This window comes from Vulpes lagopus, chromosome 8 (assembly GCF_018345385.1).
Source record: "Vulpes lagopus strain Blue_001 chromosome 8, ASM1834538v1, whole genome shotgun sequence".
Classification (NCBI taxonomy): Eukaryota; Metazoa; Chordata; class Mammalia; order Carnivora; family Canidae; genus Vulpes; species Vulpes lagopus.
In genome coordinates, this window is record NC_054831.1 from 30,960,649 (window position 1) to 30,985,584 (window position 24,936).

General features: G+C 37.9%; 1 protein-coding gene across 3 annotated transcripts in view; it reads right to left on the reverse strand.

Moving 5' to 3' along the window:
• Nucleotides 1-21,712, reverse strand: part of CLCN3 (chloride voltage-gated channel 3) — a 90,280-nt gene extending 68,568 nt beyond the window's left edge. For 2 of the 3 annotated variants that reach the window (XM_041766479.1, XM_041766475.1), the window contains exons 1-2: nucleotides 21,202-21,712; nucleotides 6,173-6,348 (exon numbers count right to left, since the gene is read on the reverse strand). In XM_041766479.1, coding sequence (XP_041622413.1) covers nucleotides 6,173-6,332 — 160 coding nt within the window. In that variant the 5' untranslated portion in view covers nucleotides 6,333-6,348; nucleotides 21,202-21,712. The remainder of the gene's footprint in view (nucleotides 1-6,172; nucleotides 6,349-21,201) is intronic. The other variant, XM_041766477.1, reaches the window with a different exon arrangement.
• Nucleotides 21,713-24,936: the final 3,224 nt, after the last annotated feature.

Here is a 24,936-nt window from a genome sequence, read left to right on the forward strand (position 1 = left end):
TTCTGGGGGCATCATTAAGTATATACTAGAGCCAATTATTTATGATATTCTGGCAAGATACTCCATTAGAGTATCTTGGATAGACAGATTATATAGAAGGATTCAGAAGTCATTAGTATGTGTATTTATTTTTAAGTTATTTTTATTTTTTATTTTTGCTGAGGTCTGTTATATATTAGACTCTCATCAGTGGTGGTTTTAGAATTATCTTTTGGAATTATAATAGAACTATTTATTTATATTCAGCCAGTTTTCTTTAGGAAATTGAAGAACCTAACAAAGCCTAAGACTGAATAGAAGCCACCAGAAGGCCTCTTAATGAAAAGTGGAGGTTAGGTGCCTTGGGAAAATATTTTGTATCACAGCCAGAAGATAGAGTACAATATATCCAAAAGGAAAGGAACAGAGAAGAAAAAGAAACAGCTACGATACACTGAGTCCTTACCAGGAGTTAATCACTATGCTAAAGATTCCACATACATTATTTACGTATTAAGGTCTCTACACATCCTTAATTCTCAGAGCAATCATTTAGAGAGTACTACTTCCCTTTAATGATGAAAAAACAAAGGCATAGAGGGGCTAAGCGGCTTGCAGAGGGAGTAATTGGCAGGGCCAAGATGTAAATTCAAGTCTACACCTTAAAAGCCACTAAACCTAACAGATTTTCATCCAACACATGTGCCAAAACACTCTCAGTACTTCCCGGTGATTAACTCATTTTTTGTATACTAAAAAGATACTGATTCATGAAAGAATATCTAATACCCAACTGCTTATTCTACTGTCTACTTCCATGCTCCCCAGATATTGAGCAGACACAGAAACAAGCTCTTCCCCTCTGACATCTGTCCTATCCATGAGAGTAGATCTAATCTAAGGCGCCCATTTCTTCTAGGATGTTCTGCTTCCAATCACTGTTAACAGGACGACATGAGCTATGCCAAAAAAAAAAAAGGGTACCAATACCTTACAAAAAAATATTCACTGTCTCACAAGATAATTACGTTTTCCTATGGCTGGGACTTCATATATTATCTTCCCTTCCAGACCACTCTTTGCAGTTCTGAAGAGATATCAAAATAATATCCTTTTTCATCGAAGTGTAACATCTAAAATCTGCACCACCCAATTTCACGCTTATATAGTTACTGTCAACTGTGGTTCCACATCTTACACCTTCAACTAGACTAACTTTGAGGACAGAATCTATATGGAAAACACCAATAGTTGCTTACCTTACAGTATTCCAATTTCTTCCTTGCTAATAGAACTTTAATTTTGTTTGGTTGGTAATGTGCCTAATTCCAAGGAACAAATTATGATTGTTCTAACCAGTAAGTAATCCCATTCCTCCACATCAGTGATCAGTCCAGGTATGGGCATGTGACCCAATTCTAGCCAATGATATAAGAAGTCTACTGATAGAGTACTAGGAAAAGTATTTTCTTTGATAAGAAAAAGATCAACAAAAATATCCTTTTTTGTAACCTTGCCCCTTCCTTCCTAATTGGTACTCTTTCCTATTGAAAACCACAAATAAAGACATCATCAAACCTTGATGTCAGTGTGCAAAGATGCAAATAAGGTGTTTTTACTTCCTTGAGTTAATCCTATATCCCACATAAAGGGCCAAGAAGCTACTTAAAACACAGAAAAATGGGTATACTATCAAATTTCACCTGATTTTCTTTTTTGTTTTTATTTTTTTTAGATTTTATTTATTCATGAGAGACAGAGAGAGAGAGAGAGAGAGAGAGAGAGAGGCAGAGACACAGGCAGAGGGAGAAGCAGGCTCCATGCAGGGAGCCAGATGTGGGACTCGATCCCGGGTCTTCAGGATTACACCCTGGGCCAAAGGCAGGAGCCAAACCACAGAGCCAGCCAGGCATCCCAAAGAGGAGTCTTAGTAAACACACAGCTTTCTACTAAAATCCTCAAGTGCTATGCCCTACGAATAAAGTAAGTCAAAATATAGACTAATGCTTAGAAAGTCTGAAACTATGCTGCAAATTCTCTTGATCGTTGTTAATAGGATATTTAATGCAATTTGCTCATCCACTACCCATCCACCAAGAAAAAATTAAATACACCATGGTGAATGAAGATATCATCATCCATAGCATCTATAATTTTTTGTATATAATGCCCAGTATTAATCAAAAATTACAAAGCATACCTGATGTCAGAGCCGAAAGGCTGGAAAACAAGAGAAAGAATATGCAACAGATACAGACCCAACATTTATGTAGAATATTCAGGTATGGACTTTAAACAAGTGATTAATATGTTAAAAAAAAAAATTTCTCCCAGAGTACAGAAATTTATAGGAAATTAATCAAATGGAAATTCAATGGCTGAGAAATATCTGAAATTCAAAACTTGATGAAAACAATGAGATACCATTACACACCTGTTGCAACAGCTAAAATCCAAACTATTGACAACACCAAGTGTGACATGTACGTGGAGCAACAGGATCTCTCTCATTCACTGTTGGTGGGAATGGAAATGGTACAACCACTTTAAGAAATAATTTGGCAGTTTTTTTACAAAACTAAACATACTCTTACCATATATGATCCAGCTATTACATTCCTTGATATTTACCCAAATGAACTGAAACATCCAAATGAGAAGAAAAAAGATAATACAGAGAAAAGCATAAGAAACACAAGAATCTCAGGGAAAAGATTTTATGCATGTAATTGGAGTCCTAAAAGGAGAGGGGAGAGGGAATGGCAGAAACAATATGTGAGGATACACTGGTCAAAATTATCCAAAGATTTTTTTTTTAAAAAAAAGAAAAAGAAAAATCAAGTCACAATTCAGAGGCTCTAATAACCCTAACCAGGATAAATACAAAGAAAACTACACTTAGCAACCCTGATTTACTGAAAATCAAAAACAAAGAAAAAATTCTTAAAAGCAGCCAAAAGGGAAAAAGATACAACTGATAGCTGACTTCTCAAAAGAATGGAAAGCAAATGACACCAGAATTATATCTTTAAAGTGTTCAAAGGAAATGACCATAGATCTGGACACATATATCTGCAAATATATCCCTATAAAAATAAGGAGGAAACAAAAGTTTTTACAAACACTGAATGAACTTATTGCTAGCAGTCAGTAACAAAATGAAAATTAATGAGAGTTGTTCAGGCAGAAAGATAACTAACCCAGGCAAAAACATGAAAATGCAGTAAAGGATGAAGAGCAATACAAAATGTAAAGATGCAGCTAAATCGAAATAGATACTGACAGGGACGCCTGCCTGGCTGGCTCAGTCAGTAGGGTGTCTGCCTTTGGCTCAGGTCTTGATCCCAGGATCCTAGGATGGGGACATGTTGGCCTCCCTGCTCAGTGGGGAATCTGCTTCTCCCTCTCTCTCAGTCCCTCCTGCTGCTTTTGTGCATATACCCTCTCTCTAAAATAAAATCTAAATAGACACTGACATAAAACAATAATATCTTGTGAAATGTAAAATATACACAGAATTAAAACAGACAACAGCAGCACCAAAAGTCGGAGGGGGATCAAATGAGGGAAAATATCCTGAGGTCCTTACATTTTCCATGAAGTGGTTAAAGTACTAATTTATAGAACTAAAAGTCAACAGTGTATGCTACAATCTCTAGAGTAATGCAGCAAACAAAATATAAGACAGTGTCTAACAAAGTACTGCAAAGAACAGAAATAGAGAAAAAGGGCAGCCCTGGTGGTGCAGTGGTTTAGCACTGCCTGCAGCCCAGGGTGTGATCCTGGAGCCCTGGGATCAAGTCCCACGTCAGGTTCCCTGCATGGAGCCTGCTCCTCCCTCTGCCTGTGTCTCTGCCTCTCTTTATCTCTCCCTCTCTTTCTCTCTCTCTCTGTCACTCATGAATAAATCTTAAAAAGAAAAAGAAAAAAGAAAAAGAAATAGAGAAAAAGAACAGCTATGATAAACGGAAAGCAAATACAAAAACAGATCCGAACTCAAATACATCAGTCATTACATTAAATATAAATGGACTACATGGTTTACAAGTCAATAAAAGACCAATGTGAAAAACAAAACTCATATATATGCTAGGTTTTGGCATATGGAGAAAGAAATATTTCAGTACAACAGAGCAGAAAGTCCAAAAACAGGCCTAAAGAAATATATCCATTTGATAGATGATAAAGGTACCACTGCAATACACAGGAGAATGGAAGGTTTTTCAATAAATGGTGCTGAATCAACTAGTTATCCATATGGGGAAAGAAACAGAGTCTAAATCTTTAACTTACATCACATATAAAAATTAGTTGCAAGGTAGATTATAAATCTAAATGTGAAAGACACACACACAAAAAAAACTTCTAGAAAAAAAATCAGCAAATTTCTTCATGGTCCTGAGGTATGGCAGGAGATCTTAAACAGAACACAAAAAAGACAAAAATAAAGGAAAAAATTAACTGGATTTCATTAGAATTGATGGCATCTTCATCAAAAGATTCCATTAAGAATGTGAAAAGGCATACCAGAGTGAGAGAAGACATCTGTAATACAGGTATCTGACAAAGGACTCTTTTTTTTTGACAAAGGACTCTTAATCAGAATGCATAAATAACTCATAAAATAGGCAAAAGACTGAAAAGGCAATTCTAAAGAATCAATCTAAAAAGTTAACAGGCAAGAAAGTATTTAAATTCATAAGCCTTCAGACAAATGTAAAATAAAATCAAAATGTAAGAAGACAAAAAAAAAAAAAATGTAAGAAGACTGCACCCATACTAGAATAGCCAAAATTTTTAAAACTGAAAATACCAATATTGGTGAAGATGTGATGGAACTAGAAATTTCACACGCTGCTAGTAGAATGAACATGCTATATAACTACTTTGGAACTATCTTTAATAAGAGCTAGTACTACTGAGATCCACATACCTATCACCTAAGAATTCCATTCCAAGGTATAAACCTCACAGAATTGTATATATAATATGCACTAAAATACAGGTGCGTGAAAATTCATAACAGCATTATTACTGGTAGCCAAAATTTGAAAGAATAGAAACCTAAATATCAACCAACAATATATGATGAATAGAACAGAGAAACTGCAACATATTGACACAATGAGATACTATTTAGCAATGAAAATAAATTAAATAGAAAGCAACACAGATGAATCTTAAAATGTAAATGGCACCAGACACAAAAGAGTATACATAGTATAATTCCATTATATAAATACCTGTAAACTAATCAATAGAAGTCAAAATAATAATAGTTACCTTTGAAACTGGAAGAGGGAACAAAAAAGAATTCTGAAGGATCATGTAATGTTTCATTTTTCAATTAAGGATAATTATACAGATGTCTTCACTTTGTAGAATTTCCACACATAATCTGATGATTGTTAGGATGGTTAATTTTATATGTTATTTTCACTGACCTAAGGAATGCCCAGATAGCTGGTCAAATATTATTTATGTGTGTGTCTGTGAGATTCCAGAAGATTCCAGATTCCAGAAGAGATTAGCATTTGATTCAGTAGACTTAAAAACGGTACCCTAAACAATGGCAAGTGGGTATCATCCAGTTAGTTCAGGATCTGAACAGTCCAAAAGGCAGAGAGGAAGAGTGAAATCGCTTTTTGTTGGACATGGGACATCTATCCTCTTCTGCCTTCAGACATCAGCACTTCTGGATCCAGGGCCTTGAGACTCACACCACTGGCTATCCTGGTTCTCAGCCTCTGTGTTTGGACTAGAACTACAACACCAGCTTTCCTGAGCTTCTAATTTGCAGATGACAGATTGGGGGACTCAGCCTCCACAAACATGTGAGGCAATGTTTCATAATAAATCTCTTTCTGGATATTTATGTATGGATATTAGGTTCTATTTCTCTGAGGATCCCAATTACCGTCATACATCTCCATATTATGTTATATTTAAAATTTTAAGATTTCCCATATACAAGATTTTCTTTTGGGGTAATGAAAATGTTTTGGAACTAGAGAAAAGTGGTAGCTGCACTGTGAATGTGCTAAATGCCACTGAACTGAGTATCTTAAAATGGCTATTTATGTTATATGAATCAACTCAATTCAAAAATAAGTAGTTACCCAAAAACCTTAATAATATATAATTAGTAGTCATTAATTACTACAAATATTAAAAGCTGTAATGCCAAACTTACCAACTGCTGTGTCACCATCTAACAAATTGTCATCTTCAGAAGTTTGAAAGTCCATAATAACACCTGCTCCATCTAAAAGCTCCTCATCACTACTTGCACTTGTTATACTATTGTAGCTGTTTCTATAGTACCCTCTATGGAACAGCTGCTCAGACTCCATTTAGCTGTCTGATTATCTGAAAAAAAAAAAAAAAAAAAGGAAAAATGGTTTTAACATTTTCCCAACATCTAATAAAAATCACCTAGTTTAACATGACAAAAAGAAACTTCTGATTTCAATATAAAAAAATACTAAGGTCATACACTGTAACAAAAGCTAACTCTATGTCTTTGAGGATGATTTAATCATTCTATTCTTACCATGCAGCTACAAATAAGAGTGAAGAATTTCTTCAGGTAGTAGTATAAAACAATCTGCAAGATCAATGGTTAAGTTAAAGTACAAAGAAGTAGGGCGCCTGGGTGGCTCAGTCAGTTAATGATTTTGGCTCAGGTCATGATCTCATGAATTGTGAGATCAAGTAGGCATTGGGCTCCATGCACAGCAGGAGTTGGCTTGGGATTCTCCCTCCCTCTCCTCCTCCCTATGCCCTTCCCCCAACTCGCACACATTTGTACTCTCTCAAATCAATCAATCAATCTTAAAAAGAAGTACAAAGATGTGTTTAAGATATACTACAATATATGTGGGGGGGTTTTACGAGGAAAAAAACAGGGGAGTTGTGGGGAGAGGAAAAAATACAATGTATAATTAATTGCTTGTGTACATATAGACTGTATCTGGAGGGATTCTCAAGTTGCCTACAGGAGAAAGGAACAAAATGGCTGAAGTACCAAGTCCAAAAGGGAGACTTTTTTTTTCTCTTTTGTGTATTTTATCAGATGCAAGTACTAATTTTAAAAATGCTATCATTAAAAATTGTTTTTAATATTAATTTCATTCTTTTTATTTTAAAATTAAAATTTTCAGAGTTCATAGTCAAATATCAGGCACTGAAAATATAAGTAACAATTTTCATTTTTTCAAAGCAGATAATACCAAAAATGCTTGTTTTCATTGTTCTTACTCTCTATGCTTTAAAAACAATAATACTCCTAGTTTTTTTTTTTTTAAATACATCTTCCTACTTGCTCAATATCTAAACTAAATGAGAGGGGATCCCTGGGTGGCTCAATGGTTTAGTGCCTGCCTTGGTTTGGCCCAGGGCCTGATCCTGGGGTCCCGGGATCAAGTTCCATGTCGGGCTCCCTGCATGGAGCCTGCTTCTCCCTCTGCCTGTGTCTCTGCCTCTCTCTCTCTCTGTGCCTCTCATGAATAAATAAAATCTTAAAAAAATAATAAATTAAATGAGAGTTCAAGATATTAGCAATAGACTTGAAAGGTTCACGTGTGGGACTTGAAAGATACAGTCATAAAAGCAGTCAAACGAGTAAGCCTTGTAAGACAAGAATAATATGTAATAAATACATATGAAAATAAAAGATAATGGCAATAAGCATACTCCAATTCTAGTGGTGAATTCTAACACTGAAGACTTTAAGTGTTTTAAGACAATCTCCTGTCCTCAGTAAACTGTCCTTTTTGCACAGGGAAAAATAACCTCAAAGAGCTATAACAATCAAAATTATTTGTACAGATTTTACACTTCAGAAAAAATAAAATATTGCCAAAAACTCTTTTTAACAGATTATACAAAATTCCTAACTTACAGACTTCTTTACAGAAGGTGAAGGTTTGTGTACTCCTTGAAAACACGTCTATTCTCAGCATCTGGTATAGTGACTAGTACATAATTGTAAATGTCAAAACATCAAATTGTTATTCAGTCATGGATTACAAAGAAAAACATATATTAACTGCTTTACAACTTCATTAGTTTTATGGTTACCTCTACCAAAGACAGCCTAGTATAACTTACTAGAGATTTGTTAGAATATACTAATAAAGCAAGTGTTTTATATTTAAGGTAAATGTTAGAATAGTACGAAAATAACCATTCATGCTAAGAACTTTGCAGTGTCCATAGAGGCAATCAAATAAAATACTGTGGCCGTTGAGTAAATAGCCAAAATCCTTTAAAAAAAAAATAAGCATGAAAAATTCCAAGAATCATTTTAATTTTGCTGTATCAAAGCATGTATGCTAAGATCTTGGAGAGAACACAAACATTCTATTCTTCACTTCTTTACCTCATGATCAGACTAGAAGGGCTTAAGACATGTGATAATATACATCAATGAACATTAGTTGGAAGCTATGTATCACTAAGAAATTAAAATAATTACAAATGTCCGTGTACTGGGACCTCAATCAGCAAGTTCCAGATATCTTCTCCATTTATCCCTCAAAGTCCCTCAAAAGCAATGATAACTGACAACTTAACTCTTTCAAAATGTTTTGAAAACTTATTTTGGGGGCATTCGGATAGCTCAGCCGATTAAGCATCCAACTCCTGATTTTTGGCTCAGGTCATGATCTCAGGGATAGAGATGGGTGTGGAGCCTGCTTAAGAGTCTCTCTGCTCCTCCAGCAGGAGTTGGCTTGGGATTCTCCCTCCCTCTCCTCCTCCCTATGCCCTTCCCCCCAACTCGCACACATTTGTACTCTCTCAAATCAATCAATCAATCTTAAAAAGAAGTACAAAGATGTGTTTAAGATATACTACAATATATGTGGGGGGGTTTTACGAGGAAAAAAACAGGGGAGTTGTGGGGAGAGGAAAAAATACAATGTATAATTAATTGCTTGTGTACATATAGACTGTATCTGGAGGGATTCTCAAGTTGCCTACAGGAGAAAGGAACAAAATGGCTGAAGTACCAAGTCCAAAAGGGAGACTTTTTTTTTCTCTTTTGTGTATTTTATCAGATGCAAGTACTAATTTTAAAAATGCTATCATTAAAAATTGTTTTTAATATTAATTTCATTCTTTTTATTTTAAAATTAAAATTTTCAGAGTTCATAGTCAAATATCAGGCACTGAAAATATAAGTAACAATTTTCATTTTTTCAAAGCAGATAATACCAAAAATGCTTGTTTTCATTGTTCTTACTCTCTATGCTTTAAAAACAATAATACTCCTAGTTTTTTTTTTTTTAAATACATCTTCCTACTTGCTCAATATCTAAACTAAATGAGAGGGGATCCCTGGGTGGCTCAATGGTTTAGTGCCTGCCTTGGTTTGGCCCAGGGCCTGATCCTGGGGTCCCGGGATCAAGTTCCATGTCGGGCTCCCTGCATGGAGCCTGCTTCTCCCTCTGCCTGTGTCTCTGCCTCTCTCTCTCTCTGTGCCTCTCATGAATAAATAAAATCTTAAAAAAATAATAAATTAAATGAGAGTTCAAGATATTAGCAATAGACTTGAAAGGTTCACGTGTGGGACTTGAAAGATACAGTCATAAAAGCAGTCAAACGAGTAAGCCTTGTAAGACAAGAATAATATGTAATAAATACATATGAAAATAAAAGATAATGGCAATAAGCATACTCCAATTCTAGTGGTGAATTCTAACACTGAAGACTTTAAGTGTTTTAAGACAATCTCCTGTCCTCAGTAAACTGTCCTTTTTGCACAGGGAAAAATAACCTCAAAGAGCTATAACAATCAAAATTATTTGTACAGATTTTACACTTCAGAAAAAATAAAATATTGCCAAAAACTCTTTTTAACAGATTATACAAAATTCCTAACTTACAGACTTCTTTACAGAAGGTGAAGGTTTGTGTACTCCTTGAAAACACGTCTATTCTCAGCATCTGGTATAGTGACTAGTACATAATTGTAAATGTCAAAACATCAAATTGTTATTCAGTCATGGATTACAAAGAAAAACATATATTAACTGCTTTACAACTTCATTAGTTTTATGGTTACCTCTACCAAAGACAGCCTAGTATAACTTACTAGAGATTTGTTAGAATATACTAATAAAGCAAGTGTTTTATATTTAAGGTAAATGTTAGAATAGTACGAAAATAACCATTCATGCTAAGAACTTTGCAGTGTCCATAGAGGCAATCAAATAAAATACTGTGGCCGTTGAGTAAATAGCCAAAATCCTTTAAAAAAAAATAAGCATGAAAAATTCCAAGAATCATTTTAATTTTGCTGTATCAAAGCATGTATGCTAAGATCTTGGAGAGAACACAAACATTCTATTCTTCACTTCTTTACCTCATGATCAGACTAGAAGGGCTTAAGACATGTGATAATATACATCAATGAACATTAGTTGGAAGCTATGTATCACTAAGAAATTAAAATAATTACAAATGTCCGTGTACTGGGACCTCAATCAGCAAGTTCCAGATATCTTCTCCATTTATCCCTCAAAGTCCCTCAAAAGCAATGATAACTGACAACTTAACTCTTTCAAAATGTTTTGAAAACTTATTTTGGGGGCATTCGGATAGCTCAGCCGATTAAGCATCCAACTCCTGATTTTTGGCTCAGGTCATGATCTCAGGGATAGAGATGGGTGTGGAGCCTGCTTAAGAGTCTCTCTGCTCCTCCCCCACATCTGCCCGCCTCCCTCCCTCTCCTCTCTTAAAAAAAAAATTAATTTCACCAATACCTCTGAGACATCTAGACTTGACATCTTTATAACAAGAGCAACCAATTCTGTTTCAAAAGTTTATTAAACTCAGGCCTGCAGGGGTTATTATTTCTATAAATTTGACAATTTAAAAACTATATTTTTCTTATTAACCTAGGAACCTATAGGGCTGTACACTGATCACTCTCACTAGCCTTGGAACATGGCCAGTCCAAATTTAGATGTGCTCAAAGGTAAAATACCTACCAGATTTCCTAAGGCTCAATACAAAAAAAAAAAAAAAAAAAAAAACAACAGTCAAATATTCTAATAATTTTATGTTGATTATATGTTGAAATAATATTTTAGATATATTAAATAAATTAATGTTTTCTTTTATCTTTTTAATATGGCTACAAAATTTTAAATTACATGTGTCTCACAGGTGCGGCAAAAACATTGTACTCAACAGCAATGCTACCTAGTAAAGAAAGCCTCTCTGACCTACTCATTACCTGGGCAAATCTCTCCTGACTAGGTCAAATTTTCATTGTTAGTTCTTAGATCTTTCCTTATATCACTCACTACAGTTGTTACACTACGCTTATTTATGCAATTACTTAATTAACGTCTTCCCAACTATGATGTGTATCACGAGATCTGGCACAGTGTCAATTTCTGTTCAATATTGCATATTCTATGGTCATTAGCACATTACCCGGCACATATTAGGCGTTCAATATTTTTATTCAACTTTTAGAAGTAATTAGGATTTCACACGCAGTTATAGTACATCATACAGATATCCTGTGTACCCTTTACTCAGTTTCCACCAATGGTGATATTCTGCAAAACTACAGAACAATATCATAATCCAAATCCTGACACAGATAGTACAGTCAAGATACAGAACATGTCTATCACCACAATGATCCCTCATGTTACCCTTTTATAGCCACACCTATTTCTTCCAGCCCCACCACCACCCTCTCTTTAACCCCTGGCAACTCATAATCTATTTTCTATTCTTAGAATTTTGCCATTTCGAGTATGTTATATAAATGGAATCATACAGTATGTTACTTTTGGGGATGACCTCTTTGCATTCCGCATAATTCTCTGGATGTTTGCTCATGTTATTGTATGTGTCAATAGTTCTTCCCTTTATATTGTCGAGTAATAGTTCACGGTCTGGATGTACCATGGTTTAACCATTCACCCAATGAAGAATATATGCCTCTTTTCTAGGTTTTGGGTATTATGAATCACGCTGCATGCCCATAGGCTTTTGTGTGAACTTAAGTCTTCATTTCTCTGAGACAGAAGTCGAAGAGTGCTGGGCAGCCCAGGTGGCTTAGCGGTTTGGCACTGCCTTTGGTCCAGGGCGGGATCCTGGAGACCCAGGATCGAGTCCCACATCGGGCTCCCTGCATGGAGCCTGCTTCTCCCTCTTCCTGTGTCTCTGCCTCTATCTCTAATAAATAAAATCTTAAAAAAAAAAAAAAAAGTCGAAGAGTGCAATAATTGGGTCATATGGTATGTTTAGTTTTTTAAGGAACTGCCAGTTTTACATTCCTACTAACAATATATTAGTGATCCAGCCTCTTCACATACTTACCAGTACTTCCTGTTAATATTTAAATATTTAAAAAATATTTGAGAAAGAGAGAGAGAGAGAGAATGTGCAAGAGGCAGCATGAGGTGGGGTGGAGACAGCAAAGGGAGAAAGAGAAAGACTCCCCACTGAACAGGGAGTTCAACTCAGGGCTTGATCCCAGTATCCTGGGATCATGACCTGACCCCAAGAAAGACGCTTTTCTGACTGACCCATCCAGTCACCTCATCAGCATTTTTTATTTTAGTCATTCTGATAGGTGTGTAGTGATAGCTCACTGTAGTTTTCGTTTGCATTTCCCTAATGGCTAATCAGGTTGAACATCTTTTTATGTGCTTATTGCTATCTGCCTATCCTCTTCAGTGAAATGACTATTCATATATTTTGCCCATTTTCTAACTGGATAGCTTTTTTACTGCTAAGTTTTATACTTTAGAATACATATTCTAGATGCTAGTCCTTTGTCAGATATGCTTGCAAATATTTTTTCCCACTCTGTAGTTTTCTTTTCTTTTTTTTTAAAGTAATCTTTATACCCAACATGGGGCTCAAACTCACAACCTTGTGATCAAGAGTTTCATGCTCCCCCAACTGAACCAGCCAGATACCCCTGACTTTCCTCTTTTTGATAGGGTCCATCATGGAACAAAAATATTTAATTTTGATGTAGTTTAATTTATCAACTTTTCCTTTATGGATTATGCTTTGTCATCTAAAAAATCTATTTCCCAGGGACGCCTGGTTGGCTCAGTGGTTGAGTGTCTGCCTTTGGCTCAGGGTGTGATCCTGGAGTCCCGGGATCGAATCCCAAATCAAGCTTCTTGCATGGAGCCTGTTTCTCCCTCTGCCTATGTCTCTGCCTCTCTCTGTGTCTTAAAAAAAAAATCTTAAAAAAAAAAAAAAAAAAAAAAAAGACACAGGTTGAAGTCTTTTTTTTTTTTTTTTTTTTTTTAATGTGTGGATGTCCAATTGTTCCAGCAGCATTTGCAGAAAAAAGGTATCTTTCTCTCACTGATTTGCTTGTTTTTGTACTTGGGTTTTGTTTTGTTTTTGTTTTTTTGCCTTTGTCAAAAATTAGTTGGGCATATTTGTGTGTGTCTAGTTGAGAGTTCTATGTTCTGTTCCACTGATCTATTTGTCTATACCTACAGTAATACCACGCAGTCTTGATTACTCTAGCTCTGAAATAAGCCTTGAAATTGGATAAATTTGTCACACTTTAGGGATGCCTGGGTGGCTCAGTGGTTGAGCACCTGCCTTTGGCTCAGGGCGTGATCCCGGACTCCCGGGATCAAGCCCCACATCGGGCTCCCTGCATGAAACCTGCTTCTCCCTCTACCTATATCTCTGCCTCTCTCTGTGTCTCTCACGAACAAATAAATAAAATCTTTTAAAAAAATTGTCACACTTTATTCTCATTTTTCAAAATTGCTTTACCTATTCTAGTGTCTTTGCCTTGCCATATGAATTTTATAATCTTATCTACATCTACAAAATCTTGCAGGGTCAATTTTTATTTCTACTATGAATAAATAACAAATGCATTACAAACGAATGGCCCATCACTACTCGCATGCTATATGCAAGCTCGAATCCAACAAGACAGAAGCTGAATCAATTTTGCCCCAAATTTGCTTGTCCTTCTACACTCCCTATCTCAGCTTACAATATCATAATCTCATAGCCAAAATGAGTTTTTGGAATCCCTTATTAATTTATTTGACAACCATTTCCTCAGTACCCATCATGTACCAGGCATAAAGCCAGGTACTGTGATAATAAGTAAAATACGGTCCCTATTATCAAAGCAGTGAAGGTAAAAGACATACAAATAACTACAGTATGATATAAATTTATCACAGGAGAGGTATACACAGGTATTTGATAACAATGAAAAGGAATAAGCATGCTACCTAGAAAAGTCTGTGAACATTTAATAAAGGGAATGTTTAAGCTGAGTATTGAAGGATTAGGATGAGTGAACTGGGCTAACTCTGAGGTTAAAAGTCAATACAGACCAAAAAAAGTACATGCAAAAACACAGCAACAAAATAACAAAACCTGCTTGGGCAGTTTAATTAAGAGATAAGGAACTGGAGAGTATCTGGAGAGGTGGGCACAGGCCAGATCAGAAAGTTAGGAGCTGATCCATTATGCTAAGGAACTTATTCACTCATTTATACATAGAAGAAATCATTAAGAGTTTTTAAGACCAACCACATGGCCAAATATGAATTTTAACAGGCCAACAGTAGCAACAGTATGGAACATAGAAGAGCAAGAGACTGAAAGGGGAGTTAGGTGATCGTAATTCCAGCAGAACCTTGAACAATCCTAAATATGAGATACTGAAGGCATAATTAACCTAAGAGATCAAAATATGGAGTAAAATGAATTTTGAGAAGTATTTAAGAAGACATGGTAACTAATAAACTGTGAGGAACAATGAAGAAGAAATCTAAGATATCTGCTAGGTTTTCTGACTTGACTAAATTGATTCAAAACAGTTGGAAGAAACAAATTTCAGTCTCCTACATCTTATGGGACTTAAGATCAGAGTGTTCTTTCCAACTATAGAATTACACATCCAGGATTTTTTCCTATTGGGCCAGACTACGATGAAAGGAATGGTTACCTTCATTCAGTACACCAATCCAGCACCCAAACACCAGAACTGGGAGGTAGGAAGCAGAAAGAGGAACACCTTGTGAATCTGTGGCTAAGCGACTCACATAATTTATCAACTTTTCCTTTATGGATTATGCTTTGTCATCTAAAAAATCTATTTCCCAGGGACGCCTGGTTGGCTCAGTGGTTGAGTGTCTGCCTTTGGCTCAGGGTGTGATCCTGGAGTCCCGGGATCGAATCCCAAATCAAGCTTCTTGCATGGAGCCTGTTTCTCCCTCTGCCTATGTCTCTGCCTCTCTCTGTGTCTTAAAAAAAAAATCTTAAAAAAAAAAAAAAAAAAAAGACACAGGTTGAAGTCTTTTTTTTTTTTTTTTTTTTTTTTAATGTGTGGATGTCCAATTGTTCCAGCAGCATTTGCAGAAAAAAGGTATCTTTCTCTCACTGATTTGCTTGTTTTTGTACTTGGGTTTTGTTTTGTTTTTGTTTTTTTGCCTTTGTCAAAAATTAGTTGGGCATATTTGTGTGTGTCTAGTTGAGAGTTCTATGTTCTGTTCCACTGATCTATTTGTCTATACCTACAGTAATACCACGCAGTCTTGATTACTCTAGCTCTGAAATAAGCCTTGAAATTGGATAAATTTGTCACACTTTAGGGATGCCTGGGTGGCTCAGTGGTTGAGCACCTGCCTTTGGCTCAGGGCGTGATCCCGGACTCCCGGGATCAAGCCCCACATCGGGCTCCCTGCATGAAACCTGCTTCTCCCTCTACCTATATCTCTGCCTCTCTCTGTGTCTCTCACGAACAAATAAATAAAATCTTTTAAAAAAATTGTCACACTTTATTCTCATTTTTCAAAATTGCTTTACCTATTCTAGTGTCTTTGCCTTGCCATATGAATTTTATAATCTTATCTACATCTACAAAATCTTGCAGGGTCAATTTTTATTTCTACTATGAATAAATAACAAATGCATTACAAACGAATGGCCCATCACTACTCGCATGCTATATGCAAGCTCGAATCCAACAAGACAGAAGCTGAATCAATTTTGCCCCAAATTTGCTTGTCCTTCTACACTCCCTATCTCAGCTTACAATATCATAATCTCATAGCCAAAATGAGTTTTTGGAATCCCTTATTAATTTATTTGACAACCATTTCCTCAGTACCCATCATGTACCAGGCATAAAGCCAGGTACTGTGATAATAAGTAAAATACGGTCCCTATTATCAAAGCAGTGAAGGTAAAAGACATACAAATAACTACAGTATGATATAAATTTATCACAGGAGAGGTATACACAGGTATTTGATAACAATGAAAAGGAATAAGCATGCTACCTAGAAAAGTCTGTGAACATTTAATAAAGGGAATGTTTAAGCTGAGTATTGAAGGATTAGGATGAGTGAACTGGGCTAACTCTGAGGTTAAAAGTCAATACAGACCAAAAAAAGTACATGCAAAAACACAGCAACAAAATAACAAAACCTGCTTGGGCAGTTTAATTAAGAGATAAGGAACTGGAGAGTATCTGGAGAGGTGGGCACAGGCCAGATCAGAAAGTTAGGAGCTGATCCATTATGCTAAGGAACTTATTCACTCATTTATACATAGAAGAAATCATTAAGAGTTTTTAAGACCAACCACATGGCCAAATATGAATTTTAACAGGCCAACAGTAGCAACAGTATGGAACATAGAAGAGCAAGAGACTGAAAGGGGAGTTAGGTGATCGTAATTCCAGCAGAACCTTGAACAATCCTAAATATGAGATACTGAAGGCATAATTAACCTAAGAGATCAAAATATGGAGTAAAATGAATTTTGAGAAGTATTTAAGAAGACATGGTAACTAATAAACTGTGAGGAACAATGAAGAAGAAATCTAAGATATCTGCTAGGTTTCTGACTTGACTAAATTGATTCAAAACAGTTGGAAGAAACAAATTTCAGTCTCCTACATCTTATGGGACTTAAGATCAGAGTGTTCTTTCCAACTATAGAATTACACATCCAGGATTTTTTCCTATTGGGCCAGACTACGATGAAAGGAATGGTTACCTTCATTCAGTACACCAATCCAGCACCCAAACACCAGAACTGGGAGGTAGGAAGCAGAAAGAGGAACACCTTGTGAATCTGTGGCTAAGCGACTCACATAGCCTGTAGGTACACCAATTTTCCATAGCTCCCAACAAAGTTTTGCCTCTTTCATAAAGAAGAGTAGGTAGGAGGACACCTGGGTGGCTCAGCAGTTGAGCATCTGCCTTCGACTCAGGGCATGATCCTGGAGTCCCGGGATCGAGTCCTGCATCGGGCTCTCTTCATGGAGCCTGCTTCTCCCTCTTTCTATGTCTCTGCCTCTCTCTGTGTCTCTCATGAATAAATAATTTTTTTTAAAAAAAAGAGGTAAGGCTAAGGACCATGGCTAAGTTTCAAGGGTGTATCAGTCAGCTATCTGGCTGGCTAGTAAGCTAAATAGAAAAAAAGGCATAATCTCAGTGAAAACAGAAAAATCCCAAATATTAGCAACTAGAAGATGGACAGAAGTTTCATGAGCAATGATGGCAGAAAAGTAAAATGATGACCAAGCTAGCCTTTTGTAAGGAGCATTTTTCATATTAATACTTTTAGCATCTCACATAAATATTCTAACAGTATTGCTAAGTACTGATTAACAATCAAAACATGACACTGAATTTCAATATAACCACTCATTCATTATGTTTACAGAATAGCTACTAATCAGAAATTAAAAATTAGTATTAGAAACTGTAAAAAATATAAACACAATTTTTATTTTTTAAAGCTTTATTTTTTCAAGTAATCTTTATACCCAATGCAGGGCTCAAACTCACAACCCTGAGTGCAGGAGTCATTGCATGCTCTACTGACTGAGCCAGCCAGATGCCCCTACACACAAGTTTTACCAATTAATGGCATCATATTTGCATAGGCCTTATAGCTTTCAGTAAAGTTCAGCATAAACTTCATTACATACTGTCCTCAAAAGAGATGTAATGCTTTCCTATAGGGTAATGTACAACCACACGATAAAAAGCAATACGTCAGAGATGTCACAGAACACACCAGTAGTGTTCTAAGAGCTCAGAAAAAAAGAGTTCTCATCCCAGGGTGACTGATGGTGAGAAGCCTTCTCTGGAAGAGACACACCTAAGTTCGACCTTAAAAGGTAAGTGGGATTTTATGGGGCAGAGATCAGCGAAGTTAACTGAAGCAAGACTACTGACATGAAACAAGTTTTGGAGCCAAGAAGGCAACAAAAATATTTGAAGATGAGTATGTGCACAAAATACAAGTCCAATAAAAAGTTTCATGGTCAAATATGCTTGGGTAATAATAGAGCATACCCCATTCTAGAATTGTAAAGGCTAACAGCATTGGAAAAGCTCTCGAGAAAACCTGTAGTAAACACTAATTTCATGAATTAAAGTTATGAAAAGCTTTTCAAATGTATTTTACTAAAGAATGAGCCCTCCGCCTCCTACAACATCATGAGACTGAGGTCAGAATATCACAGTAGCAAGGAAGAATTTATTCTGTACAAATTGTGACTACATACAAGATATGACCATAATGAAACTGATTTCTCCCAAAAGCAGTATTACTTGATATTTTATCTCTATTATTAAGTTAGCTGCATGTACAAATTGCTGTGCTGACATTTTTCTTCAAAAAAAAAAAAAAGTATTAAATGGGCAGCCCTGGTGGCCCAGTGGTTTAGCGCCGCCCTCAGCCAGGAGTGTGATCCTGGGGACCCTGGATCGAGTCTCGCGTCCGGCTCCCTGCAGGGGGGCTTCTTCTCCCTCTGCCTGTGTCTCTGCCTCTCTCTCTCTCTGTGTCTGTCATGAATAAATAAAATCTTTTTTTTTAAAGTATTAAATGAATAACCCTCTAAAAGAAGGAAATATCTTCTCTGAAGAAAGTTTCTTAGATTCATAAAAATTTTTAGAGCCACCCATAAGTTAAATAGTAGATAATTTTAAAAGTAAAAACACAAATATAAGGCTTAGACTATGAGACAAAAGAAAGGTAAACAATAATCCCACAAAAAAAGATGATGTGGAAGACTTACACTTTGAAAACAAAATAATCTTGACTTTACAAGACAGAAACTGTTTACTTCTCAAAAGATCCCTGGGTGGCTCAGCGGTTTAACTACTTCTCAAAAGAGCAAAAAATATATTTAGTTAACTGGTTCCAAAGTTGCAGATAAAATCTCTCTGTATTTCCAGCCGTGCAAAATGGGCAGTTTCCCTGCACAGGTTTGATCCTACATTTTATACTTAACTGAGAAACAGTCATCTTTAAAAATCAAAATGAGTCATAGCCACGTTATATATACATGTGAATGTGCGCATCAGAAAACACAAAGAGTATTATTTTAGAACGAAAGTTTCAAAAATTATTTTCCAGAGTTTCTGTAACTTTACATAACTTTTATAACTGAAAAATAAACGAACTGATGGTGCCGTATCTCTCATCCTAAGTTTTCTTCTAGCATTTTGCCTAGCCTTATGTGAAATACAATGCAGCCATTGAGAGCAAGAGCTCTAAAATCACACTACCAGTTGTGACACTTACTGAGACCTTGGGCAAGTTAACTAAATCCTCTATGCCTCAGTTTCCACATTTCCACTGTATGACAGGAAAACAAAATATTTCCTGGGGTTGGTGTGGTAGTTGAGACAATCCACAAAAAACACTTAGGAATGGTCCTAAAACATAGAATTTGCTCAATTAAAAAAATTGCTCAATAAATATTAACACTTATCATATGGTTTAGATCACTGCTGACAAGTTTGACTAGAAACTCAGATGAAAGTTCTACAAAGCAGTGAGAGTGGCCAAATGCCACAGGATACTGCTTTGGTATGTGACCCACCACAGAGATCAAATCTGGCTTCCTGAGCGGTCTGAAAATTATTACCAACATGTCACAGGACAGGAAATGGAAAGCCTATCATCGACACAACCTGGAAAATAGCCAATTTATTAATATAAAACTACAACCTCAGCAAATCTGTTCCTCTGAACTGTATATACCCCTTCCCAAGTTGGATTTTTACATTCTTAATGAGCTATGTATGATTGAAAACACATGCTTAAAACACAATTTCCAAGCTATAAGTACTATACATTTATATTAACTTAAAATAATGTGACCCATTTTCCAAGCAAAGAATCAGTCTTTGAAAAGTGTGGGAGTCAGGGTGTGGGAGGGAGATGCCTTGGATTTTGCCAATAGTGGCTGTTCCTATCAACCAGAGGTCATAAAAACACTCAACTTGAGAAAACATCTGTAGGTCACACATCTGATTTTTAAGCCACACTATGTAACGGCAATCAGCAGGATTGGTGAAAGATGAAAATTAACTTTTATGATGAAAATCAACTATACATTCACATTCTTATATGTACTCTTGAGCTACACAGATCATGTTTCCTAGTGACTCACAAAGGCACATAAAATTCACTAATTTTAACATCAGTTAAATTATTTCCATACCAACTTCCTCAAGAAAAGAATCTTATTTTAAAAAAAGAATCTTATAAATTAAACTGTTCAGAAATTAAAGGTAAAGCATTTCTGGAAAGATTCAATAATCAATGACAAAGCCACAATGATGCTGCAGTAACTAAATTGTATGGCTCAAAAAAGTTTACAGTTTGCAGAACTGAACTTTCAAATTACAAGAAAAAAAAAAGATTCAATTCTTAAAAACAAGGTTTTTTTTTCCTCCAAAAGAAAGAAGAAATCTCAGAAATCTTATACACATATAAGGTATAATCTTCCTGTGCTCCAGTTTTAAATAATATACAAATAAAGCCCATTATATGCAAAACTAAAACTTGAGATTCTAAGGTAGTTTCTGATCCAGGTTTATGATCAAAACAAATGTTTTATATCTACACGAACTAGGTCTTGATATACACATAAATTCAGGCTAAAGATAGAAAAACTGAATAATAACTTTAAATTTTGGGCAATTTTACCGCAAGTTAAAACCCACTACCTTGAGTTCAATATTAATCTTATCTGGAACCTACTTCCACGGTATTCAAAGGCCCTTCGGCAGTTCCTAAAGGAAACAGGAGAAATCTTCAGGAATGTCGAGGATGCGCATACGCCTGATCATTTAGGCTGCCTGTTCTAAGACGAACCAAGACGAGAGCCCTGGCATCACAGCTGGCCCAAACCCGTGAACGTGCCAGGTCACTCACCTTGCAGCTCAGAGGCATAGCAAAATCCGTGGCTGTTTTTTGCGCTGCCTTTGGATTCTGCATCTGTTCCAAACCTAAGAACCTAGCTACCCTGGGAGCTCCACCTGGAGACAGCGGGACTCCACGGACACTACTGCAGTTTAAACGGTACCTTGGGTTTTCTACTGATGAAGTTACGGAAATTTTGCCAGGCGGGACCTTTTTCGTCCTCCTCCCAACACGGGAGCAGCATTAAGTTCAATCCGCTTCCTTCGGAGGGCCCTAAAGTCAACTGCTTCCACCCCACATTAAAAAATAAAAATCTCCAACCTCACTTCCCTCTTAAGAGACTCAACCTGAACCCATGCTCCGACTCGGAAATGAAAGAGAATATGCCTTTCAGCCCAGCACACCCTCCGGCCTCATTACGCAACCCAACTCCCGGCCGCGGACCGACTGGGACTGGGAAAAGGGGCTGTGGGTTCCGGACCAGCCCGGCCCCGAGCCGCGTAAGGGGAGCCCGACAGGTGCGTCTGCGCGTAACGTCAGCGCGCCGACGTGAACGGCCGCTCGGCGTCCGGCCGTCCTCCGCCGTCCTCCGCCGGCCGCGCCGATTGGGTGGAGTGGAGGCGGTGGGCGGGGCTGCGGCGGGGGAGGAGGGGCCGGGCGGGGAGTGCGCCCTGCGGGGCGGCCCGGGGCGTGAGACCTCCCGCCGCCAGCTCCCGTCGCTCGCGCTTCGCGGTTTGCCCCGCCGGTGACCTCTCGGAGGGGCGGGAGGCGGCCGCCTCGGGGAACGTTCTCGGAAGGCAGTTCCCGGCGTCTCCGGAACTCCCCGCTCCACGCCGGCGGGAGAGACCGGAGCCGCGCGGAAAATCCCCGCCAGCTGTGGTCCCGAAACAGACGGAGAGAAGTGGCCTCCGGCGCCGGGTTTCGCCTGCGAGCGGGCGGCCGGCGGGGGTGCAGCGGGCTCGACGCGCTCTCCGTGTGGTTGAGGGTCCTGAGCCCGACACACCTGTAGAGGAAGCTGATGACCCAGTTTAACCCAGTTCAAAAATGCTGCTTGGAAATCAGCTACTGGGAAAATGTGCCGTTCGAGGATTTTACACGGTGGACTTGAATGTATTTACCTTCATTAAGTTAATGTGCGCCGGCCAGCATTCGTGAACCCGACCCCCGAGCTCATGGGGGTTTACATTGCGGTGCAATCCTGAGCCCTCCCCTGGGACAGCAGTGTGAGAAGAAGCCTTCCCGGAGGAGGTGACGTCTGATCTGCAATTTGGGAAAAGTTGGGGCAGAGGGAGGAGCAAACAACCTGGCCGGAATGGCGAGCAAGGGAGGAGGAAATGGAAAGTTAGTTCTATGTTATCCTGGCGTTACTTGGATATAATATGCACGATGTAGCCTGGGGATAGTGAGTCTTCTGCTGATGCAGAAGTCAGCGGTTATGCCGAAGAGTTTGTGTTTTACCGTAGGTAACTGCATGGTTGGAGAGCTTTGTAAGTAGTTTTTCCCCCAAGGTTGTTTTGAAAATATCCGTGGGGCACCTGGGTGGCTCAGTGGATTAAGCCTCTGCTTAATGATCTCAGGGTCCTGGGATAGAGTCCCACCTTGCGCCCCAGGTGGTGGGGCTCTCTGCTTAGCAGGGAGCCTGCCTCTCCTCCCTCTGCCGGCTGCTCTCCCTGCTTGTGCGTTGGCTCTCTCTCTCTCTGTGTCAAATAAAATCTTTAAAAAATAATAATAATAAGGGGATCCCTGGGTGGCTCACCGGTTTAGCGCCTGCCTTTGGCCCAGGGCGTGATCCTGGAGTCCCGGGATCGAGTCCCGCGTCGGGCTCCTGGCATGGAGCCTGCTTCTCCTTCGCCTGTGTCTCTGCCTCTCTCTCTCTATCATGAATAACTAAATAAGTAAATCTTTAAAAAATAAAATTTAAAAATAAAAAATATCCAAACAGCCAGAAAACCTGAATCATGGACATTGCATGCCCATATTCAGCGGGTTTTCATTTCTTTAAAGTATATGATAAATACTAAAAACTTCTGTTTGTGATGTCTAAATTCCACTTAAAATAGCTGAATATGACTTTGATATGGACATGACAGGATCAGTCACCTACATTAAAAAATTCTGCAATATTTTGCTTCATCTACATTAGGATGTTTTCCCCCTGAAGCATGTAGAGTGGGATGCAGACATTACACATTATCCTTAGATAAACATGCATCTCCTAAAAGTAACAACTTCCCCAACACAACTAGGACAATTAGCAATAAGTCCCTGATATCTAATAACTAATCATATTTAAATTTTGCCAGTTGTTAAAAACATTTGCAGCTTTTTTTTCAAACTAGAATCCAATTAGGTTTCAAGCATTGCATTTATGTTTCTTAAATCTCTTTTAATCTTCAGCTCCTCCCCCAATTTTTCATGATATTGATGTTTTAAAGGGAGCAAGAATGTTGTCTTGTAGAATGTTGCACATTAGTTGTTTTTTTTAGGTTTTTTTTTTTGTTGTTTTTTTAAAATTAAGAGTAAGCAATGGCTATTATAGGCTATGTTCCCTCAAAAGATTCTCCCCCACCCCATAAATATGACTTCATTTGGAAATATATTCTTTACATGTGCTCTGGTAAGGTAATTAGGATGGGCTAATTCAATGTAATTAGTGCCTTTATAAGAAGAGACACAGGGGATCCCTGGGTGGCGCAGCGGTTCGGTGCCTGCCTTTGTCTCAGGGCGTGATCCTGGAGACCCGGGATCGAATCCTACATCGGGCTCCCGGTGCATGGAGCCTGCTTCTCCCTCTGCCTATGTCTCTGTCTCTCTCTCTCTCTCTATCATAAATAAATAATTTTTAAAAACTTTAAAAAATATATAAGAAGAGACACAGAGGAGTATGGCTATGTGAAGATGGAGGCAGAGATTGAAGTTAGGCTGTCAAAAGCTAAAGAACAATTGGGGCTACCGAAGCTACCGAAGCTGGAAGAAACAAGAATTCTTCCCTAGAGCCCTTGAAGAGAGAGTGTAACCTTATGGACACCTTAATCTTCAGACTTCCAGACTCCAGCACTGAGAAAATAAGCTTCTGCTGTTTTGAGCTCCTCAGTTTGTGTTACTTTGTTACAGTAAGCTTAGGAAGCTAAAATAACGACTTTAAACATTTTGAAACAACATAGGAAATACAAATTGAAAGTTGATGTCCTCCACAACCTGACCAACCTTAGTGTCACTGCCCACAAAAGAATACTAAAGTATATCTTGGGGAACTTTCTAGGCACATACAAAGATATACATATTAAAATACAGGAAGATTTATTCACCAGAAGCCCTGTTGAGAGATATCTGCCTTGGCTTGACCAAATACACTTTTTTAAAAGATTTTATTTATTTACTTGACAGAGAGCACAAGCAGGGGGAGCAGTGGCTCCCCGCTGAGCAGAGACCTGACAGGGGGCTCCATCCCAGAACCCTGAGATCATGACCTAAGCTGAAGGCAGACACTACCCAGCTAAGCCACCCAGGTGCCCCTTGGCCAAACATTTTGATAACTATTTAGGGTAGAAGACCCTAGATCTGAATCACCTGGTTCCTAGAATTCAGGGAAGCACGTGAAGCTGCTTGGCATGAAGTAAGAAGACTTTTCCTTTTGAGAAGGGAAAGGGAAGAAAACGAGCAAGGTTGCCCCAGAGAAGGAATGGAGTAAATAAAGTGTTAGAAAATAATTTGCCATCAAGTGTTTTACAATGGGATGTGCAACAA